At 38.1% G+C, this 23969-nt stretch overlaps 1 protein-coding gene across 11 annotated transcripts in view; it reads right to left on the bottom strand.

Annotated features, from left to right (window-relative positions):
* The window catches only part of CARMIL1 (capping protein regulator and myosin 1 linker 1), a 343419-nt gene that overhangs the window by 103335 nt on the left and 216115 nt on the right, over positions 1 to 23969 (bottom strand). For all 11 annotated transcript variants that reach the window (XM_050788179.1, XM_050788180.1, XM_050788185.1 and 8 more), the window contains 6 exons: positions 19533 to 19602; positions 9703 to 9784; positions 8837 to 8936; positions 8681 to 8735; positions 3636 to 3808; positions 2026 to 2094 (listed from right to left, as the gene is read on the bottom strand). In XM_050788179.1, the coding sequence (XP_050644136.1) occupies positions 2026 to 2094; positions 3636 to 3808; positions 8681 to 8735; positions 8837 to 8936; positions 9703 to 9784; positions 19533 to 19602 (549 nt within the window). The remainder of the gene's footprint in view (positions 1 to 2025; positions 2095 to 3635; positions 3809 to 8680; positions 8736 to 8836; positions 8937 to 9702; positions 9785 to 19532; positions 19603 to 23969) is intronic.

Here is a 23969-nt window from a genome sequence, read left to right as displayed (position 1 = left end):
CTGGTCCCTGGCCTTTGATCCCGACTCTGCTGCAAACTGCTATGTGCTGAAATGACCATTAACACCTGCTCACCTACCATAAACTCCAGTATTAGAGATGACTTCTGTCCTCCACCCCAAAATGCATCTGTCCATTTCTACAACACAGTGTTCAGGAAGAGATCAACTTCACCTTGGGCTACTTGGTAGCAACTGGGACATTAAAATTGCACAGTCAGCTGCCTTGTTTTAGGACTCTAAACTATCAGCAGCACTCATAGTGTGCTTCTGGGGCATATTTAGATGACATCTATTGGAAGAATAAATTAGCAACTAACTCCTAAAATAAGGTACTAATAAAGAATAAATAATAAAACCATCAACTTAATAGTAGCAGTCTAGATGGACTACTGAAAAAAAAAAAATTCACCCAGTCCAACTTATAAGGTAGCTTCATGTAAAATAATCAGACAAACAGAAAGTTGCAATTTCTATAGCTCTGATTTTTAACTTAGCTTTGTTTTAGCAAAATTGTTTTTGTTTGCCTTCAGAAAATCCAGCCAAATGAAACTAAGAGACAATATATCTTTTTTATGGCCTTCACAATTCTTCTTTCCATCATCCAATTTTTATCATGTTACAGACCAGCATAGTTTATTTAAACCAAATGTGATTTTGAAGCATTGGCATCTTGGAGCAGAGCATACGTAATCGACTGTGATCAAGGGAGTCTGACAGTCTATCTGGAAATGTTGAGTATTGGTTGTCCATGCTCCTGGCTTCTTCCAAACACCAGCCTGAGCTGGCAGTCTACAACATCAGGGTGGCAACTGTGCTGTCAGCATCCAGATGCAGTGTAAATAAATGTTTCCATTTGGGGTTTTGTGGTGCAACAGGAGTAACCATAGGGGGGTCTACAATCATGCAGTGGCAATGCTAAACTGATGGTCTAAGCTGCTTAACCCCTATTTAGTGATGGCCTGGGGTCACTACAGAGAAGGCGCTGAGAGATGAGTCTCTGATTTTGTAGTGGCAGTAACTTTGAACTCCTGGCTAAAGTAGAGCCACAGGATTTAGAAATGGAAGGGACTTGGAGATCATTTATCCTAATCCTCTCACTTCATGAAAAAAGAATTAATCAGAGAGATTAAATGACTTGATCAAGATCATAGGCTTGTGGGTGACAGAACTGAAGACTGAATGAAGGACTCCTGATTCCTAGTCTAGGGTTGTACCACAATACCATGTCAGGCATGAGAGGCCCTCCTGGGAGGCCTCGTATATACAAGGAATCTGAAAAAACACAAAATAATGAGCATTTCCTCCCCTTTCCCAGGGAAACGGCTTCTATGCTATTGGCCCCTTATTTTTCACCCATACTTTTATAGCCTCTCATTTTTAATGGTATAAATCTGCTTTGTTCACTTCTGCCTTATAAGGTACAATATGAGGACTGAAAAGCCCAGAAAGAACCACATTCCTAGTTTTACTTTCAACTAGGTCTAGTATTATTTTCTCATTTAGTTTACTGGGAATGTAAATTCAACAATAAATAATAACTGCAGGCTTTAGTTACTGAAGTAATGAAGAAAGTCTTTCACAGTAATGACACAACTTAGCCCTGGGCTTACCATTTATCAACTTCACCTTTATTTTCTGGACCTCAGCTTTCTTCTCACCAGTGAATTCAAAGGTGTCACAATAGGCAAAAGAACAAGACCCAGTATAGATTGTGAAACCACAAAGGGGAAAGGAAACAAGGCAAGTGTCACACAGCCGCTTTCCCGTGATCTCATTTAATTTTCACGACAGTGTGGTGTTTTTAGCAGAACAGGCATCTGTGCCCTCATTTCATACATAAGGAAACTTCCACCAGAGAAAATTCAATGTCTTCCAAGATCCCATAGCTGGTTAGCTGTAGACTAAATTCAGACCCAGATCTTCTGATCCCCAATAAACAGTTGCTTCTATTACCCCACAGATAATACATACACCATTGGTTTTGTTTTTTTATTTTCCTAGAAAGAAATCCTAATTCAAACTTACTTTTCCATAGCAACAGCTATATCCTGAAAGCCTTGTGCAGTGATGTTGTTCTTGTCCCATATTACAGTCCTGTTTGAAAACCAAATCACATAAATGATCAGACACTTAGAGAAAATGATTCTCACATTGAATATAAACCTCTTATAGACAGCACTGTCTAGATATTTCAGTACAGCCACATTATATGAGCAAGGAATAATGTTCATCTTCATTTCTAACAAAACAAGGATAAGCATTTCCCCCAATATTATATTCGTAACACATTTACCATGCAAGTAGTGTGGACAAACTGTACTTAAAAGCAATAGCACATATATTAACTTACTATTATGTTATCTAACTTTCACTAGACAGAAAACTCTAACTTCCAATATTTCTCTGATATTCTCCCAATAATATTCTCATATTTATGTCCGAGGTGGAAGCTATTTACAAAAGATGCTAACCAGTTCCATGCCCAATATAAAGAATTTCAGCTACGGAGATTTTCCCCCGCAAACAGTAAAACACTAGTGTTTCTAAAACACTAGAGAGAATCTGTCATAGTTCCTTGTGTTTTCATTACTTCCCTGACATGGCTTAATTAGTAATCCTAGGAATTTCCTCACTCTGCTGGCAAAACATCAGTTACTATAAACGGGTAATGTTACTGATGTTACCTGTTTATAGTTTGCTTATAGTTTTGTTTGCTTTTTAAACACAAAATGTATTTAGAGAGAAAAATACTACTTTACCTTCAGAATGTGTATACTTCAGAGATATTTAGGATTTGTCAGTTCACCCTGACACATAAAATAGCTTTTATTTGTCTGGATGATCCCAGCCTCACAACTTTCACTGCCTTCCCTTCCTAATCTCGATGACCTTCTTTACACACATACTGACCTTCAAAGAAACTGCTGCAGATTTTGGATTTTGGCTTCAGTTTAGACAGAAAACTCAGACTTTTATGCCAGAGAATAGAAAAACTTCATAAAAGAGCCCTTGAGGAGCAATGTGAATTAACTCTTCATTCACCAGACTGTTGACCTAGGTAGCAACTCCAATCTCTCTGAATGATGGATGGCAACGAGTTAACAGTGGATCTAGTCCTTGAGAAAAGCCACACTTAGGAAACATGGAATAAAACTGCTAAAGAGAACAGCTAGCACCCAGTGTGAGCCTGGTTTTGAACCAGCAGACCTTTCGTGCCCCTTGTTTCTAAGTCTTTATATTGGCAGGGATGAGCAAGGGGGTTAAGACCTTGTGCTCACAACAAAGCATGGGCTCTGCTCACTTAGTGCTGCCTACAAAACCCTCGTAGCTTTTCACTGCCTTTACCCACACACTGGTCAGCTATCAACACTGATATGAAATAGGAAATCGTGGCAGTTCTCAGTCAGGTTCCACCTTTACAACAGAACTATAAGACAACAGACCGAAAGAATCACGATGTCTAAATTTAGGAACACCCTCCTCATTATTCTGACAGAAGTCTTGACATTGTCACCTCTTCTCAGCTGGCCTCATGGGAAGCTCAGGTCCCCTTGGGCCCAGCGGCTCTGCAATGCTTGCTGTTCAGAATCTGCTCCAAGCCTTCCTCATGAGCAGGGAGGGCAGGATCTCCCTACCTGAGCTTAGTGTTGATCTGCAGTGCTTTGGCCAGCATCTTCGCTCCCATGTCCCCCATTCCGTTCCCGCTAATGTCCACTTTGGTCAGGGAGGTGTTGCTTCCCAGGGCATTGATGATGATGGTGACTTCAGTCTTGAGTTTTGAGTCAGCCAGGGACAAGGACTGCAGAGGCTGTGGAGCAAACAACATGCAGCACTCAGTAGTCTCATCAAAGCAGCATCCACTCTCCACGATACATCTCGTGGAGAATGACAGGGGATGGACCCACTGCACGTGTCTGATTTTAGAACTGCTACCTAAAAGACACTCATGGATAGAAACTGAAGGTTCTGGCACAAAATGGACCACTGGAGTCAAAGATGGAGAACTTGTGTTTTAATGCTGAATACCTACCACTTCTCTCTTAAGGGAAGCCAGGGAAAGACAAGTAGGCTGACAAATGCCAGCTTTAAGCAGAGGATAGGATGAAATTTAAAAAAAAAAAAAACCATAACATAAAAATTTCTCAGCTTTAATATGATCACCCTTTTATACCCATTTTATTTTTATACAAGGTGAAATGATACCTTAAAATACTAATAGAGGGCAAATGCAAGATAAAAGCCAGCCAGGATTAATAATAGCTGACAATTATTGAACAATTACTATGCTTAACCACCATTTAAGCTTTTCATGTGTATTAATTCACTTAATCTTCCCACTAACCCATTACTTAGATGCTACTGTTATCCCATTTCCCAAACCAACAAACAGAAAAGTTAGGTGACTCAACCAAGGTTACATTGTTAAAAAGGACCTGAACTAGGATTCAAACCCAGATGTACCGGTTTCAGATTTCATGCTCCTAACCTTATACCACATCTCCCTATTAGCTTATTGCAGATCTTTTTGATCATCACCCTTTAATTTTATCTTTTTTTTGAGACAGAGTCTCGCTTTGTGAGGAATGCACAGGCTGGAGTGCAGTGGCACAATCACCACTCACTGCAGCCTTGACCTCTTGGGCTCAAGCCATCCTCCCCACTCAGCCTCCCAAGTAGCTGGAACTACAGGTGCGCGCCACCACGTTTGGCTCATTTTAAAATATTTTTTTTTGTAGAGACAGGGTATCACTATGTTGCCAAGGCTGGTCTCGAACTCCTAGGCTCAAATGATCCTCTCACCTTGGCTTCCTAAAGTGCTGGAATTACAGGCATGAGCCACCGCACCCAGCCTTAACTTTATCTGTTAAGTTTCAATCAGAAGATACATCTACAATTCTTTTTTTAAGTCAAACTTGTGTGTGGCTTTTTTTTTTTTTTTTGAGACAAGGTCTTGCTCTGTCCCCCAAGCTGGAGTGCTGCAATGGCATAATCTCGGCTAAATGCAACCTCCACCTCCCGGGTTCAAGCGATTCTCCTGCCTCAGCCTCCCAAGTAGCTGGGATTATAGGCACCTACCACCATGCCTGGCTAGTTTTTGTATTTTTAGTAGAGACAGGGTTTCACCATGTTGGCTAGGCTGGTCTCAAACTCCTGACCTCAAGTGATCCACCAGCCTCAGTCTCCCAAAGTGCTAGGATTAAAGACGTGAACCACCACACCAGGTCTTGTGTGACCTTTTTATTTGACCATAAGCTGTATGGTGAATCCAAACCAGCCCACTCATTGTCCATTTAAACCAGATATTGAAAGCCACTCAGCCTAAAGGCAGGTTTTGTTTGTCCTGCATGGTATCTGACCAAAATAATAATAATAATAAATTAATAGAGCTTCCTACTTACACCCAGCTCACTTTACTAGTTTATGTTGCCTTCCTAGCCCTGTGGGCATTTGAGTTTGCATTCCTTGATTTAAGCCATAACTTACTGAAGTGGGGTAAGAATTCCAGGTTAACCAGGTTGAACCAATGTGGCTCTAAATGTCAGAACTCAGACTTCCCTGGGAGATCTGGATGTCTCCTGGGTTGCGTGGAGTGCTCTATATTGTCCTAGCCACACTAAACAAATTGTATGGTTATTGCATAAGCAGTCCCAACATTACAGGAAGTAGTGATAGAAGCAGCTTCTGCGGTAATCTATGACCAAGTTCCACAATGGCCTGGGGATTGGAGCTCTCAAGGTGTGCCTGGGTGGTCTACATGACAGCCCCCACACACAGCCTGGGGTTTATCTATGTCTACTCAACCACTTAACATTGACTTCCAAAGCAACATCTGTGAGAGGTTCATCTACCAAAGGGCTACAGGAGACAGAATGAGGGTGTTGATGGTTTCAAGACGCAGATATCAACAAAGCATTATTTTATGCATGTGGTTGGTACCAAGAAACAATATTATTGTCCTTATCATCCAAATTTACCATGGCTTTCAAAGTTAATACATTTATGGTAAAATCAAAAGGTAATGCTATATTAATCAGAATCAAATATATAAAAAGTTAAATGGCCTGGTAAGTGCTAAGGCAATTAAAACCTGGGCCAAAAAGTCTGCATGCATTTTGACTCAAGTGGGTTTAGCTTGGTTTCTTCAATTTTCTTAACATCCTACATACAGGTAAGCAGAAATGACAACTAAAAATGCTTCAGGCTCAGGAAACTTACTGTTTTAAAGAAAAACACACACAATATGCTTTAAAAAAGATGTAATCACATCTTTCATCATTTCAATAATCTTTAATATTGGAAAACTGCCAACTCTCTGAGCTATCAAGCATCAATTCCAGGACTATATTCAAATTCTAATACACCCCAGTTAATACTTAAAAATAATAGGTAGTCATTAATGTGAACAGAACAGCCTGAATTGTATGCATATTTATAAGGTCATCCCTTCTTGATTTATTGTACTTCTGTGTAACATTACTATTTGAAATCTTACTATTTCTTTTTCATAGCTGAACATGCTTAATCTGAGAATCTGTCTCCTGGCTACAGGCACTCCCAGGAGAAACACATTCTGTTCTGCTGGTTACAATACGGGTTCATATGTATAATACTTCAGAACAAACTCCCTGTCATCTTGGCCCCTCTATGTTACTGTCCCATGACTCTGGGTGCAGCAGCCTCAAAACCACTGTCTATAGATGAAGGTGACACTGGAATCCACCAGCATCTAGGTTTTTCAACTGAACATAATGTACAATACTGGGTGAATAAGGTATTCCATAGGCTTGTCAAAGAACAAGCTCTACAAACACCAGGTCAGAATGTAAAAAGCAAAGAGATTACTTTTTTAATAGGTAAAACTCATAAATAAATAAAACAAAAAATGATCCCAATTGTACCAAGTATCGATAAAATTTTTATCATCACAAGACTCATCTCCTAATCATTTCAAATTGTTTTGCATATTACCGATTTAAAAGTAGAAGAAAATAGAAGGTAACTGCTTTCTGAAAAAGCCATCTACTTTTCAATGGCAGGAACATAAAAAGCTTTTCATTGTACAGCATTACGAGCAACACTCTAGTCAAACTTCGAACTTGACAAAATTCACATTCATATAGCAAACTTCATCATCTGCAAATATGGTTTTAGGTATATTTTAACTATTATCTTTAAGTAACAGACTTCCAGAATTATAGATGGTTTGAAGAACCTCACGTAATGACCAAAACATAAAATTTATATACTTTTAATAAAAATATAAATTTTCTTAAAGTATGTGTTAAGAAAAAAAAACATTTTGGGGTGAATATTAAGTATAATTACATAATATTAGCTTCCGTAATCGGTTAAAACTGGGCCAATACTGGAAAATCAGAAACTCAGACAAAGCAGAGTGATGCAAAGTCAAATTAAATACGTAAAGCAAACAGCATAAACTCTGAGAAGTCTAAATTACATTCTAATTATATCCCTAATTTCAATAACCCAGCATAAGAGCAACAAAATGTGGGGTTTATTAGCAAATGAGGGTAAGGAGAAGTGCTGAATTCATTAAATAATAATGAGATTCATTTTCTAGCCCACAGGTTGAAAATTACATGCACAATGAAGAGGAAACAGAACAGAATTTTCTCCTGCCCACCAGCTCAGAGCCCCGCCAAAGAAGTGGGGGCAACAGCAAGTGAGGAAGTGTCCAGTGTCCATCCCTCCTGGTCTCTTAGCTTTCACAGAAAAGTCAGCTTACAGCTGTAATAGAATTTGCTATTCCCTGGTATGAATTCAGAAGGGAAAATTACACTTTTTCAAAATGTGACATACTCCACATGATTAATATAAAAATCACCCTCATGACCTACAAAGGCAGCTATTACAAAACATGAATAATATAACTCTTCATAGTAGGAATACAAACTGATCTGAGTTTTAGAAACTGGAAAAGCTGAGTCTGGTGACCAAATAGGACTTTGAGAGGAAAGGGAAAAAACTGTAAAAAGCATCAGTAAAGTATAAGGTGTAACACACCAGCTCTAAATTAAATGGATTCATGGTAGAGTGCTTCTTACTTTGTCCATAAAATAACTTTTCTTTCTCCTAATCCATTTTAAAGGGCAGCAAAATAAGGTACTATTTGAAATTAAACTTCTTTACCCTGAACTAAATTTTGGTCAGGAGCAACTAAAGGGAATTAAAAATACAGAGTGCTACTAGACTTCAAGCAGCAATTAAAGATGGAAGAAAACTTCCTTGGTCTCCTATAATGCCACATAATTATTAGATGAAATTCAAATTAGCAATATGATATTTCTCAGCATTATATAAGGTCATAAAGTCAATTAGATTGTAAAAATTCATGCCTGCAGATTAGATTATTAGCTAAAGTTAGGAAGTAGTAAGGCTAATTAAAAGATAGGCCCAGGAGTTAATTTATACTTCCTTCTATCTATTAGTGACAATCTTCCTTTAATTGACAGTGAGTTGAATGAAGTAAAAAAGTGAGTTTTTAAATACATTCTACAACTCTACTAAAGCATATTTATTCCATTTTTAAAAAGTAATGGAAAATGTATACATTGATAACACTATCTGAAAGGATTTCAGAATTAATCCAGTAGAAATAATCAGTAAGAATGGCAACAAACAGAAGATTTTAGTAAAAAATGTTTAACATAATACTCACTGATTCTTCATCTTGAATCATCTGTACTAAGTTGTCCAATACAGGTGTCAGATTTCTAAAGAGATTTTAGAGATGTGGACAGTGGAATCAAATCAAAAGCTTTCAGGAGGCTGGTTATTTTCATCATTGTCATATAAAAAAATTCAAAACTCTTACTTGGATTTCATATTATTAAAATTTTTGCCTAACGCCAGGTGTTGTATTGATCTGTTTTTACTGAGCCACACTATTAAGGTAGATAGGTCAGATTCTAAACCTGGAAAGAATCAGAGTAAATAAAGCATCAAAACACATGTGTATAAATTAATTCTGAGCTGGAACACAATTAAGCAAAGGTGACATGTAGTTCGATGACTTCCTTTACCTTCCTGAGGGGCCTGGGATTCTAATCTTTCATTTTCAAAGGCATTCTTTGCTCTCTTTTCATGTCCTATTATTTCACAGGGATAAACTCATTCTCTACAAAGACTTATCTAAATCTGTTATACAATCAGTGGCTAAACCAAGTCAGCAGGAAATGGGATGAATAATGGCAGAAAGTTTCATCTCTCCCCACCACTCTGTTAGAGAAGATTCCAACAAACTGTTCACTAGGGGGTAAGTGGAGTTAAAGTTGTCTATGCAAATTTCACAGGTTCATACTAACATGATACTACAATCAGCAGAAATGAAGCTAATGAAATAAGCTTCTGAATAAATAAACAAGAGTACACTTTTATTATCAGCAAGAATGCAAAAAGTTGGGCTCAGATCTTTTTCAATGTACTGGTGATATTTTTGTAACTGAGTTGTTTTACTGCATAGACTTTGCATAGTTGGCCACAGAATCAACTTAGTAAGACTCTGGCACAGTTTTATTCTACAAATAAATCCTATTGTTAAATTTAAAAGCCCTATTAGTTAAGAAATAAAATAACATTTTTATTAAGGTATGTCTGGATTTGGGTAGAAGATTATTTTCCCCTTAATAACTTGCTTCAAAAAATATTTCAGTTTCGTTTCTTTTCTGATACCTGACTTACCATTGTCGGAGATGTCTAAGCTGGTGATGTTGTGTATTTCAGCAATGCAACCTTCTAATACTTGAGCACCTCCTGATCTCAGCTGGAGAAACACAAACCAAACACAGAGTAAAGTCTTCACTCTACTGGAAGTGTAATCAAAATATTAAAAATAGGAGAGATAGTCAGTCTTAAAATAAACTTAGTACCAAAGAAAAAGTAAAAGCTTATCAACTCCAAAAAAGCCTATCACTAGCCATTGCTGCTGTAAAGAGCCTACCACTAGCCACTGCTGCTGTTTCCTGTGCCACGTGATCCCACATTAAAACCTAAAACCATTAGAAAAAAACAAAAGAGAAACAAGATGACCACCACCCAGGCCACTATAATAGCAAAGCAGTGTCAATCCGGAAGAACTTCTTCATTTCTGACTTTTGGAAATCTAATAAATTCATTTTATACATGAGAAAGTTACTGTTTTATTTGACTGTTACCGATTCCAAGGTATAAACTCTCCACCCAACCAAAGGAGACATAAAGACTTACTTTGATCGTCAAACATTTCAGGAAGGACCCATCCCTACCTGTTCTAAGAAACGAGTGTGAGTTCTCACTAATAATTAGCTAACTAAAGATGACTGCAAAATGATTTGTAGAAATGCTTCGAGTCATGGAGGGAAAAATGTTGAATTAATATAAAATATCATTATGATGATTATTTTAGAGCAAAACTAAGTGCAAATGATTATTCTCACCTCATTTGCAATTTTATTTAAAAGAGAAAAACAACCTGAAAAACCCAATACAGCACTTTTCATCTTTTCCTATGAAACCAAAGCATATTTTACAGGAGTCATAATATCTTTGTATTTTCCATTCAGCAATATTTGTTGAGTTCCTACTCTGTGTAAGACACTGTGAAGGATGCAAAGTTCCCTAAGCTGTGGCCCTTTTGCTCAGTAAACTTATTATCTAATGAGGAAAAACAAACTATCATTTATTGGAAACCTGTGAACCAAGGAACATGGCAAGTCCTTTACTCATGTAGGAAAATTAAAATTTATAAAAATTTTGACAACAAATTTACAATACAAGGTGCTATTTTCCACATGTCTAGGTTTTGATGTAAGAATTAGAAGAATCCTCATTTCCCTATTTTGGATGCAATATTTTGCTGGTTCCTTGGATCAGAACTTGCCAACCTCTCTAGCTTTTTGTATGGTAAGCAGAGAGTTCTGCACAGATCTTTGAGAATGCTCTCTATTCAGAAGAATTTCAGTGGAGATGTTTACATTCAGCCATTCCTACTTTTCTGAGACAGTATCTCACTGTGTTGCTCAGGTTGGTCTTGAACTCCTGGGTTCAAACAATCCTCCCACCTCAGTCTCCCAAGTAGCTGGAATTATAGGCATGTGCCACCGCATCTCGCCATTTCTACTTTTTAAGGTGACAGATTGCTCTAAGGTGAGCTCTGAAGTAGAGTATTGCAGAGAGGCAGACCTCTCCAAGAGACTGGTTTACATACTTCAGGGAAACCAAAACCAACTTCACAGCTGAAGGGCTTCTAACCTGTGTGTGAAGCTATTGTCAGGAATGAGTGGCGGGCCCATTTCACTACACCTGCTTATTTTCTCAGGAGCTCTCCAGCTTACCCAAATGCCCCATCAGGCCTGTCTCATCATGACACCTGTACATCTTCCCAGCACCTTGCTACTCAAAATCTGAGATGAATAAGTACAGAAATTGAGTGTAAAAATTTTTAGAAACCTTAGTAGTAAACATTTTAGGTCTGTTGTATCTAATCATAAAAATTGGGGGCTTGCATATCTCACATCTTTCTAAATTTTCTTGTATTTTATTCTTATTATATTTTATAAATGTATTGGTTTATGATAGATTGGAAGTTTAAAAAACATAAAAATTTATTTACTACAGATAGTTCTGAAAAGCATGGCTCTTGGTCACAGCTTGTTTAAACTTGAAGAATTAAGTGTGTACATACATTAGGTCAAAGCTAAAACAAGAACTAATTTAAATAAACACTTCTCCAAAAACAATTTGATTTTTAGAGCAAGAAAAAAAGTATGCTTTTGAGAAGGTAAGTGTAAATGCGTAAGTCTTTCCAATTTCATATTTGCTGAGAGTTATTTACTTGTTGAGAAATAAAATTTGTTAGAAAATGTCTATGTTCTATCATTGTAAAGTATAGTAAAAATATTCCATTTATAGAAATAGAAAATACAGGTAACATTTAAAGGTTTAACTTTGCTTATACATACTCCTTACTGATAATATTTGCAGCATATACACATAAAACATATGTTCCGATACTTAAAAAATAATCAAATGTATCAATATATTCTAATTGATTCATAAAGTACTTACACAATGGCCAAGCTAATGAAAGCCCAAGGAGAAAAAACAGAAAACGTTATCAGCAGTATGCAGAACAAGAATAAAGAAGAAGCTAAAGTCTCTATCAATACAAAACGTAAAAAAGCAGAGAGTCAGGAAAAATACTTCTAACTAAAATTTGCTCCCAAAACAAAAATTTAGATACAAAAATAACTGCGCTTCAGTTACCAAGAACATTCAATTTAAGTCACAGGTTATTAAATGTCTAAAATTCTCCAAAAGCTAAAGCTTTCCCAAAACAGTAAAAGCTTTTTCATTACTGTAAATGAAAATCCTTTTAAATGAATTTGCATAATTAGAGGCTGTCTGCATGTGTGCATGTAAAACTGGTTTTTAAATTACCCTTATTTGGATCCCACACACTAGCATTATTTAAAAGAAAGCAAGATCAAAGAGAAGTAAATGTGACTAAAATGACGAACACTTTTTGAACTCTTAAAAATAAAATCACATTTCTTTCAAGAGAGTAGTATCCTCTCACTCAAGGAAAGTGGAACATTTCTGATCTTACTCATTACTAAGGAAAAAGTAATATCAAACACTCAAATATCCATAATGGGGATAAGGACAGCAAGGAAAATTAAAATCTAGAAGGAACTTTCAATAATTTACTTTCCTTCCTTAATATCATTTATCATTTAAAAAGATATGGCAAAAATATAAAATGACCCCCAAATTACCTACTATTCTTTCATAGGGGTTCCAATAGTAATTTTTTTAAATTAATTTTTATCCTGGGAAATTTTCATACATAAAACTGAATGGTATAGGTTTCTCCAAGGACAGAAAAAATGATTAGACAACATCCAGTTCATAATGCCCACTTTCTAGCAGGATTTGATGCCAAATAACAATCTAGTACCTAAGAAGGATGTATATAAATACAGTTGTTTCCTTTTTTGTTTGTTTGTTTGTTCGAGACAGAGTCTCACTGTCTCCCAGGCTGGAGTGCAATGGCACAATCTCGACTCACTGCGCAATGGCACAATCTCGACTCACTGCAACCTCTACCTCCTAGGTTCAAGCAATTCTCCTGCCTCAGCCTCCCAAGTAGCTAGGATTACAGGCGTGCACCACCATGCCTAGTTAATTTTTGTATCTTTAGTAGAGACGGGTTTCACCATGTTAGCCAGGCTGGTCCTGAACTCCTGACCTCAAGTGATCTGCCTGCCTTGGCCTCCCAAACTGCTGGCATGACAGGCATGAGCCACCATGCTCAGGCAAATACAGTCATTTTCAAGGTGCAAATAGGTGCAGATATTCATTGCTTTCATATATGCATCCTGTCACGTGAAACATTTGCAATTCTGCACTCCATACCTGGCCTAACAGGGAAGTGATAGGTGAGGGGAACTACAATGATGCTTGCCTCAAGGTTGGTCGAATGATTATCAAACGGAATGAAACTGTAAAAGTTTCTATTCAATTGCTGCAAAACTCATTACAAATGTCAGTATTTGATGTTATTTTTTCTACTCATCATGAATTGCAATAAACTGTAGGATCATCTTTAGAAAAGTTTCCACTTCAAGAAACTAACTCCCACACCCAGGCCTGCAACTAAGCCACAACTACAATTAATTGCCCTTTGCATCTTCTCTGAAGTATTAGAGATTTTTGTCTCTCATTTGGAAGGAGATTAAGTTTGAAGAATTTAGTCCCATCATTTACCAATTCTTCTCTTAATGTATAACTATGAAGTTATAAGATTTTTAAACATACAAGAATGCATATGGCCAGGCACAGTGGCTCACACCTGTAATCCCAGCACTTTGGGGGGCCAAGGTAGGTAGATTACTAGAGGTCAGGAGTTTGAGACCAGCCTGGCCAACATGGTGAAACCCTATCTCTACTAATAATACAAAAATTAGCCGGACACAGTGGCATATGCCTGTAATCCCAGCTACTCAGGAGGCTGAGGCAGGAGAATAGCTTGAACCCTAGAGGTGCAGGTTGCAGTGAGCCAAGATTGTACCACTGCACTCCAGCCTGGGTGACAGAGCAAGACTTCGTCTCAATTAAAAAAACAAAACGCATAGATCCATTGCCTCTCTTCAGATACTTGGGTACATGGGAAGAATACTCATGAATGGCAATATCACTACTGCCATATAAAATGGTTTTGAAGCTCTTCAGAACTAACCTAGAGGGCAATGGAATACACACATTTCTCTGAACATCTGTACTGACACTAAATCCTAACCCTTTGAGAATGAATAAGGATCAGCCACAGGCCATCCTGAAGCTAATCTGGCCATGAAGTATAATACTGTCTTGTGTCAAAAAAAATCAGGTTTCAAGAAGAACCTGTCTCACCAATAAGCTGATGAGAGTAATCCTTATTGAAAGATGTAAAACAGCTTTGAAGGCAATTCCCAAAAATTTTTTGGTAAAGATTGAATATTCATAAAGCTGCTAAATAAAAATTTTTAGAAGGGCAATACTGACCTATGATACCAATTCTGACATTCCAAATAAAGCTCGTCCATTGCAAACCTTTTACACCCTAGATGATGGCTCACATATGCTGGGCTGGCGTAGTGACGTTGTGCCAGATGCTAGCCTTGAAAACCATTATTTCCATTCAATAGATGAGCAACAAAGGCTGAAAGAAGGTGAGTCACCTAATAAGCCAAGTAAGTGAGCCATGTTTCAAAGGGGGCCTTTTGATTCCAAAGTGCTCACCCTTGGCTCACTCTTTTGCCTCCCATAACTGCTTTGAGTCATTTTCACATACAAGACAGACTCCTTTTCCATACTAAAAGACCAAGGGAAAGAAACAGAGGTGATGATATCATTAATGCAAAATGCCTTAAGGAACATAGAAGTTTTTTCCTATAAGTATAGAAGTTACCTGAAAATGTAAGGTTAATTTCAGTGCTTATTACCTTAGTTATCACAGATCCAAAAGACTATAGACCAACATTTTAGATTTAATTTTCCAAATAACAATGTTTGTATTGTAAGAAAGCAACTCCATACGTTCTAAATACCCACAGGGCACTTTTTTTTTAATAGCATGAAGTGTAAGTCTCCTCTCTCATTCAAATTAATGAGATTTTTGTCTCTCATTAAAAAAATGCCTATTTCAGGGGAATAAAGAATACCCTGAGAACTACAAGCCAACTTATTAGGAAAGGTGAGAACGAACAGTAAAGGAACCAGCATATGGCAAAATCAAAAATAACTTGCTTAAGTTATTCTAAGCTCCCTGTCCAAACACTTTTACTTCCTACTTTAAGACTGTTTTCCCTTTTCTCCCAATAATCTCAACTACCATATTTTACCATCATTTACCCTCTATAACACTCATACTAATCTGATTTTAAAATCCATCACTGGATTTATTCCCCCTACCAGGAGAAGAAATAAATCTGGGTCAAAAATTCTTTACAGTAGCCAGGCGTGGTGGCTCACGCCTGTAATCCCAGCACTTTGGGAGCCCGAGGCGGGTGGATCACGAGGTCAGGAGATCGAGGCCATCCTGGCTAACACAGTGAAACCCCATCTCTACTAAATATACAAAAAATTAGCTGGGTGTGGTAGCAGATGCCTGTAGTCCCAGCTACTCAGGAGGCTGAGGCAGGAGAATGGTGTGAACCCGGAAGGCGGAGGTTGCAGTGAGCTGAGATCACGCCACTGCACTCCAGCTTGGGCGACAGAGCGAAACTCCATCACAAAAAAAAAAAAAATGAAACTGCAGGACTGCAGTACTGCAGGACAAACCCTCCCTATCCGTCTCCATCCCCCCAACCCCCGGCCCTCCCCACCTCCTCCCCCAACCCCAGCAGGATGATCAACACCTGCCAGCTGAACGCTCTGGACCTTGACTTGTCCCAGGTCTGCCAGCCCCTCAGCCTGAGTAAGTCATCCTCAGAAAAGTAACTTCCCAAGATGACAATGGTATCAAGGAGAAATTTCATTTCTCACCACCTTTTGGATTTTAAGACTAGATTTATATGATCATCGGGAAAAGTCAAGGGCTGAAGCTGCTATGATTTTGACTGGTATGCTAAGAGTGGAGAGGGTTTGTAGTTAAATAGAGAACAGGCAGAAAGAAAATATACATATTCATGATTTTAAACTTCTGTGATAGAAAGAGCTTCTAAGAGGATTACATAAACTCTGCAATATCAAATACAGATGATTAAAGACTCAAACAGTTAACACTCAAAGTGTCAAGCATTCCAGTATGAATTATATTGGAAATCCAAACACTTTTGGGGGGAGATATATTATATCATGAAGAGAAGTAAACTGAAATCTACTTAAATGTGGACATCTAGGCCTAAGAAACAAAATGTGATAAAATACTATGACATAGTTTAGAAAAATAATTTTGTGTTTTACCAACTTTCATGAGCATCAACGTAACATGTGACTTTATAAATGTGGTCGCCAGTACTGTGATTCAAGTTGTAAGTGGGGGAACATGGTACTACAATACTTTTAAGACTTCCCCATATCAGCAGTATCAATTTATCATATAATGCATAAGTGAAAGGCCAAAATGAAGTTGGAATTTTCATAACAATACTGTTCAATCCCATCATCAGAGATTAACCATTTGACCTGAATTCCTGCCTTCATTAAAAAAAAATTATAAAAGATAAAGTCTACTAGCAATTAGGTTGAACTTTACGAAACTGCCAATAGTCTGCAATTTTTGACATGCAAAATATCAGTTTTATACAGTTCTTCTACTATAACTATCTGAAAGTTATTCTCAATAGATCACAAAGGAGTTTAAGGGACAAGGTATATTGCAATCTTTGGGAACACGGCCCCTATCAATTTATTTGAGAAGAAAATGCCTAACCATACTTAGTAGTCTAATAATTATCACTGTCAATATAACTATTAGCAACAGAGAATCAGGACAGTATTTTCATCATGGGTCTGCCATTGGTAGTTATATTATTTACACCTCTTTTGACCTCAGTTTACCTATAATTAAGGAACCATCTCAGTTTTATCACAGAACTGAATAAAAGATGTTAGACTGCTGGCAGTCACGATATTTAATCAGGACTGTAAAACCACATTAGAAGTTATTGCTAATTTAGTAGTTTGATCTAATAGAGCAGTAAGGTTTACACCAACTTGCTTTTTTGTTTTTTTGAGACAGAGTCTCACTCTGTCGCCCAGGCTGGAGTGCAGTGGTACAATCTCAGCTCACTGCAACCTCCGCCTCCCAGGTTCAAGCAATTCTCTGCCTCAACCTCCTGAGTACTGGGATTACAGGAGCCTGCCACCACTGCCAGCTAATTTTTATATGTTTAGTAGAGACAGGGTGTCACCATCTCAGCCAGGCTGGTCTTGAACTCCTGACCTCGTGGTCCACCTGCCTTGGCCTCCTAAAGTGCTGGAACTACAGACATGAGTCACTGTGCCTGGCCTGTTTTTTTTTTTCTTTCTTTTTTTTTTTTTTTTTTAAATACGGAATAACCTATCCCACTGGCTTCGTCTCTTACTCCTCCCCCAATTAAAAATAAAATTACTGGCCGGGCGCGGTGGCTCACGCCTGTAATCCCAGTACTTTGAGAGGCCGAGGCAGGAGGATCACGAGGTCAGGAGATCGAGACCATGGTGAAACCCTGTCTCTACTAAAAATACAAAATATTAGCTGGGCGCGGTGGCGGGAACCTGTAGTCCCAGCTACTCGGGAGGCTGAGGCAGGAGAATGGCATGAACCTGGAAAGTGGAGCTTGCAGTGAGCCGAGATTGTGCCACAGCACTCCAGCCTGGGTGACAGAGGGAGACTCCGTCTCTAAAATAAAATAAAATAAAAAATAAAATTACTATTGGCATGCCCCTCAGTAAACTGCTGGCAAACAAATAATTAATATTACCAGATTTGGTTTCTCTACTATAGTCTATTTTTACAAACGAAAGATAATTAATGTGCATATGAAAATTCCACAATGTAAGGTTAGTTTTTTTAGGGTTCTATTGTCTGGGTTTTTTTTTTTTTTTTTAACAATATGTCTTTCTGTATTGTTTTTTGCTTTTCTTTTTTCAAAACAATGAGACTGTTCAATCACATAATTGGTGTTCACTCCAGCTTGAAACTAATGAAAAATACTACACTAACAATTTATATGGTACAAATTCAGACTTGTCCATTTCTAGAATTTTCATAGAGGCAAAGCATTAATTTTACTCAATATTTAGTATTGGCTTGGTGCCTGGCATTTTGCTAGGAGATAGGGGAAATACAAAATATAGTATGACATATATACTGCCCTCCAGAAAGTTACATCCAAGCATACAGGAGTTAATTTAATACCTATGCAAGGTATGACTGGCGCTTTAGCGTCCAAGTATATGCTATTATCATTAAGGGTTAGATAATTAGAAAAGATCAAGATCACAAACGGCTGAAGCAGGCAGGAAAGAAATTTGGCAGACAGATAGGAAACCAGCAAGAGCAAACAACTTTTCTGCGTACCAGATACCCTAAGAAGCACTTTTCAAAAAGAGCTCCTTTAAACTTCATAACAACCCCTTGGGAGAGGTACTATTATCTCCATTTTGCAGGCACAGAAATTGAGACTTAGTGATATTAACCAATTCATCCAGGATTGCATAGCCTAGGAGGCTGATGCACGTATGCAGGAGACTGCACGTGAGTTAATTCCTCAAAGAGAGGGAGGTCTTGGGGAGGTGGAGGAAGAGGGACATGGTAGGAGTGCTGGGGAAGAGAGAACAGTGAGTGTAAAGGCCCGGGAATAGGAATAAGGAGACTTCTATCTCCTTTCCTGGGAAGAAGTGGTAAAGTTTGACATGTTAAGTCAGGCTCTGAACAGGCCATATAGTTTGTATCTGGGTATCTTCTTACTAGCCACACAAAGTAAAAGTTTCAAAGATAGTAAAAGTTTAGGTGTCCTGTAAAATACAGACACTTTAGTCTCAATTCTTCTCTATGAGCTCTTTGATAGGAAGTGTTAGAAACTGCTATACTTTTTAGAGGTATGTTAATTTTCTTGTTTTAAATCAAGATATTACAAAGTAAAATTAATAAGACAGCCATTCTCTTTCACGCTCTACAAAATCCAAGTTAAGTTATACACATTTATCCCCTGCAACAAATGCTGCATGTTTCATTTTCATGATGGCAAAGCAAGTCTATGGTTTTATATCTCAAGGCTTCATCATAAAATACTCAGCCATCCGGCACCAAGAATGGAACAACAACAACAACAACAACAAAACCCAAGTCATTAAAACCATACTTGAAAGTTTTCTAAATGGTGTTCTGTGGCTGTCTGTAGAAGAAACTTGCAAAGTACAGAACGTTATAAACTTGTATAATGTATTTTTCTGCTTCATTTACACCCTGTGGAATCACACTATCTATCACATTTTATCCAGGAAAAAGACAAAGCGGTTGAGGCTATTATCTCTTCCAGTATACAATCTAAGGGTGTTCTTACCTCACAGTTGCTGAGATCCAGAGAAACCCCCTTCAAGTTATGATTACAAGCCAGGCCCAATAACAGTGCTCTGAGGGGAGGAAACACATATATTAGATACACATTCCACACGTTGCCCAAAAGAAAAAATGTAAGCACACTGAATAAAGCCTAGAGAAAGAAGACTGCCTTTTCTGAATCACAGGTCAAGCACCAAGCACCCTCTTACTTTTTAAAATGCCAACTGCATTTCTGCCTTACAACAACAGTGAAAGACTGACTCTGCAGCATTCTTTTGCCTGACAGGCAGTGAGCCCATCATAAATGTAAAACCTGGCAGGATTGCTATTCCTATGCAAATAAACCAACAGCACACCTAATTGCATATTGAAATTAAATTGTGCTCATCACAGATAAATTCCCATCTGCATCTGCTTGAGAAGAGCTTTAATAATGTTTAGAATATTATTAAGCAATTGTTATTAGAGTTGCAAAGTAAAGCTAGTTTTCCCTAAGGAACATGTAAGTGAGGAAGTCAGGCTCCATACTATACCAGGATGTGAAATTACATCTAGATGACTTTATTAAATGACCTACAGTAGCGGGTGGGCAAGGGTATAAAACAAAGCACATGTCTTGAATTGCAGTCCAGGATCCTGCCTGTCCAACTACCTGCTGAGCCGGGACAAATCATATATCACTGCTCTGAAAAGGAATTTTCTCATCTGCAAATTGAGGAGATTAGACTAATCACTTGGATCCACTCTGACAAGTCAGTCCTATAAAATCCAACACCATCAAGCAAGCTTGAAACAGAAAATTCACACATGCACACACAATCACTAAATTATACTAAGTGGACAGAAGACCCTAAATCAGACTTTGTGAAAAACACAGAAAGATGGTTCCTGCTCTCAAGCAAGGAAAACAGATAGGTATGCCAATAACTCTAACACAAGGCTGCCAGTGGTAAGTACTAGAAGAGTGGAACCCAGGTATTTATTAACTGGGGGTGACTACCTGTTTTCCATGTTGCCAGGAAAAGGACCTCTACTCAGCATACCCCAAAAATACCCTAGGGTAAGGGTGAGGTGGGAAGGTAGGGAATTATTTTATGCCCAAGTCTCTGAGATTTTCTTTTCTAGTGATTCTCTGGCTTTATCTACTAAGAGAGAACCCAGCAGTGGCATGGAACACACAGGGGCTTGGCTGCCTCCAGCTATGAAAACCCACCTCCTCCCGCTCCCTGACCCTGTTGGGAGGCTGGAAGTAAGTGCCTTCCTTTTCACTTTTTAAATTCAGTTCACTAGTCCCTTATTCTAAAACACTGTCCTATGAGAAACGCTGGGTATATCTCATCTATGTACTTGTTCAAATACGTATTAAATTGCTTCCCTTTCCTAAAAATTACTTATGTGCCCTTTCTTTCATGGGGGCAGTATTGAGTCACTGAAAGCGCTGGAGGCTGAAAACCAAAAGGCCAGTCCTCATGTCCCAGCTCAGTGGCTACTGGTTGAATGACCTAAAGCACATCACTTTTTGTGTGTGTCTTAAGTTCTCATCAGTAAAATGAGAGAGTTAGGATATTACCAAAGAGGCCCCTTTTATTTCCAATATATGCTGAGTTTCTAGGACTTAGACACATATTTCAACATTGTATTTTTATGATGCTTAGACGGAAGGAAAATACTTCCTACTTTTCTCACATGTGAATTAAGGCCAAGAAAACAAATGATATGCTTTAAGGCATTTAACTACAGAAGGCCAATGATTAGGAGGCAACAACTCATGAGACTAGTAAAAATAAATAACCCATAGAAACTGTCCCTAGTAACATAAAAGAATAAATACAATAAAGCATACTGGGCACTGGGGAAAAATTCTATAGAAAAATATGATGTTTATTTTAACCTAATGATGGCAAAATTGCCTTAACAATCATCTTCTAGATCCCCAATCACTATTGCAAAATTGCTTAAGAGAATAATTTGAATTTAATTCTTCCAGCTCTGGATCAGTGGCACTAGTTATAATTTCAGGGTAGCACATTCAACAAGTTTATGAAAAATACTCAGCCAGAGAGATGGGGTCAAAGAGAAGGGGTGCCACATGGCAGGGAGAAAGGGGATGTCCAGCAAGAAAGACTTGAGGGAGGGAAAACGAAAGACCAAGAATGAGCAGTAAGCAGGAACTCACACTGCACTCTGAGTGATGCTGGAGCAACGAACATCCTTGTGACACACATGGACCAGACTATTCTAGCAATTTTAGAAAACATCAAGGAACAGCGTCACCATGTTCTCTAACCCCCCTTGAAATACATTAACATGGACCAAAAAAGGCCTCAAAGGAAAATCGCAACAATAAAGTAAGCAGTCATATTCTTTGTCTTGCTTCCCACCTCCACCTCCCGCAAGACACTCTACTTCCCCAATTTGCTTGTAAAAGAATCTCAAATTAAGTGGGAAACTTGTGGGGAAAAATATTGTTATGCCCAAACTTAAAGCGTTCTCTCAAAAGTAATTGTGTTGTTTTAGTTTATTCTCTCACTGCTACTAATCCCAAACCCTTAGAGAAACAAGGGTTTCTGCCCCTCTTGGTGCAGTTGAAGGCGGAATGAGGTAGGGAACACTGCTGAGCCCATGACAGCTGGTTGAGAGCAGCGGACACTGCTAGGCACTTCCCAGAACCCACTCTGGGTTCTTCCTCTTTACTGGAAGAGCCTCCCAGTGCAACTTCTCCCTTCTGTCTGATCCTGCTTTCTCCCCGATCCCTCTTCACCGATGGCAATCCCAAGAGAATGTCCTTATAAATATCCTATTTGCTAATCTCCATCTCAAAGTTGGCTCCTCAGGAAACCCAATCTCCAATAGTGATTTGGGGCAAATTACTTAGCTTCTCTGAGCCTCAATATCCTCAGCTGTAAGATGGGGATAATGATACCAACTTCTCATCACTGTTATCAACATTAAAGGTGACAGGCCATATGTAAGCACCCAGCGCAGTGTCTAGTTTAGGGTAATACTGTGCAAATTCCTTTTCATCCTCACCCTCTCACACATAAACCTGAGAACTTCAGTTTTGTGTTCTTTTCAAATAATTATATCACATTAAATGTGTATGTGGAATTTTATTTACATAATCTTCAGCCATGAAGCCTTTCTCCCCATATTAAAATTTTTACTGATTAAAACACAGAGCTGAAGAGACTACTGACTTAACATTATCAAACATTCACACCAATAACATCAGGTCCAAGATTTAACAATTACAAAATATCTCTGAAGTACAACATTTACAGGTATACTTGTGCAACAAAGTACATTAAGTCCGGCCTTGTTGCAAAGTGAAACATTCCACAAAATCAGTTACACTAACCAATAAAATGTTACTCTATATTATACAAAAGTCAACAAGATTGAAAGAATTAAAAATAGAAAACTATTTGAATATGCTAATTTCCTGCTGATACATTACCAGGACAAGGACCCTCTCTGGTTTTGCTTCCTACTCTGCCATCCAGTGTCCAGCACATTGTAGATGCTCAGTATTACTTGAATGAATATGTAAATGAGTATGATTATAATGGAACTTTAGAATATGATTCTCATAGCTTTCTTAATATCCATACAAATAGCCAAATCATGAGGTGTTTATTATTTGTGGCTATTATATTTAGGGATCCCAAATATATTAACTCAACATTTTTTAAGCCTGCTATAACATAACATCAGACTTTTTTTTTCAGCACTTGACTAGATCTACTTTTTTTACTTTTTTTTTTTGGAGATGGAGTCTCACTCTGTCGCCAGGCTGGCATGCAATGGCGTGATCTTGGCTCACTGCCACCTCTGCCTCCTGGGTTCAAGCGATTCTCCTGCCTCCAGCCTCCTGAGTAGCTGGGAATACAGGCATACACCACCATGCCTGGCTAATTTTTGTATTTTTAGTAGAGACAGGGTTTCACCATGTTGGCCAAGCTGGTCTCGAACTCCTGACCTCAAGTGATCTGCCCACCTCGGCCTCCCAGAGTGCTGGGTTTACAGGCATGAGCCACCACACCCGGCCTGGATCTACTTTTTTAAAGGCATCAATTGTTTTGATCATCTGGTACTATATGAAAACAATAACCTCATACCTCTTAAAACAGAAATAAAAAAGGAAAAGAAAAGATAATTTATAAATTAAATGAAGCTTAATTTTCTAGTAAGATGAATAGCAGACATTAATTTTAACATTTCATACACATTATAAGTGAAAAATTAAATGCTGATTTACAGTCAGCTGGGAAGGGAGAAATCCATGCATATAACTGAGCATATCTGACAACTTTCATAATCGTTACTTCAAAATACCTTCTTTAGACTCAAAGAGAATTTGACCCTAGAGTCAAATTCACTGAACTTGTACAGTAAACTTTTGACTATTTCTGGCAATAGTGAACGGAAATCTCAAGGA

The sequence above is a fragment of the Macaca thibetana genome, chromosome 4 (assembly GCF_024542745.1).
Source record: "Macaca thibetana thibetana isolate TM-01 chromosome 4, ASM2454274v1, whole genome shotgun sequence".
Taxonomy (NCBI): Eukaryota; Metazoa; Chordata; class Mammalia; order Primates; family Cercopithecidae; genus Macaca; species Macaca thibetana.
This window is presented reverse-complemented; position numbering and strand designations above follow the sequence as displayed.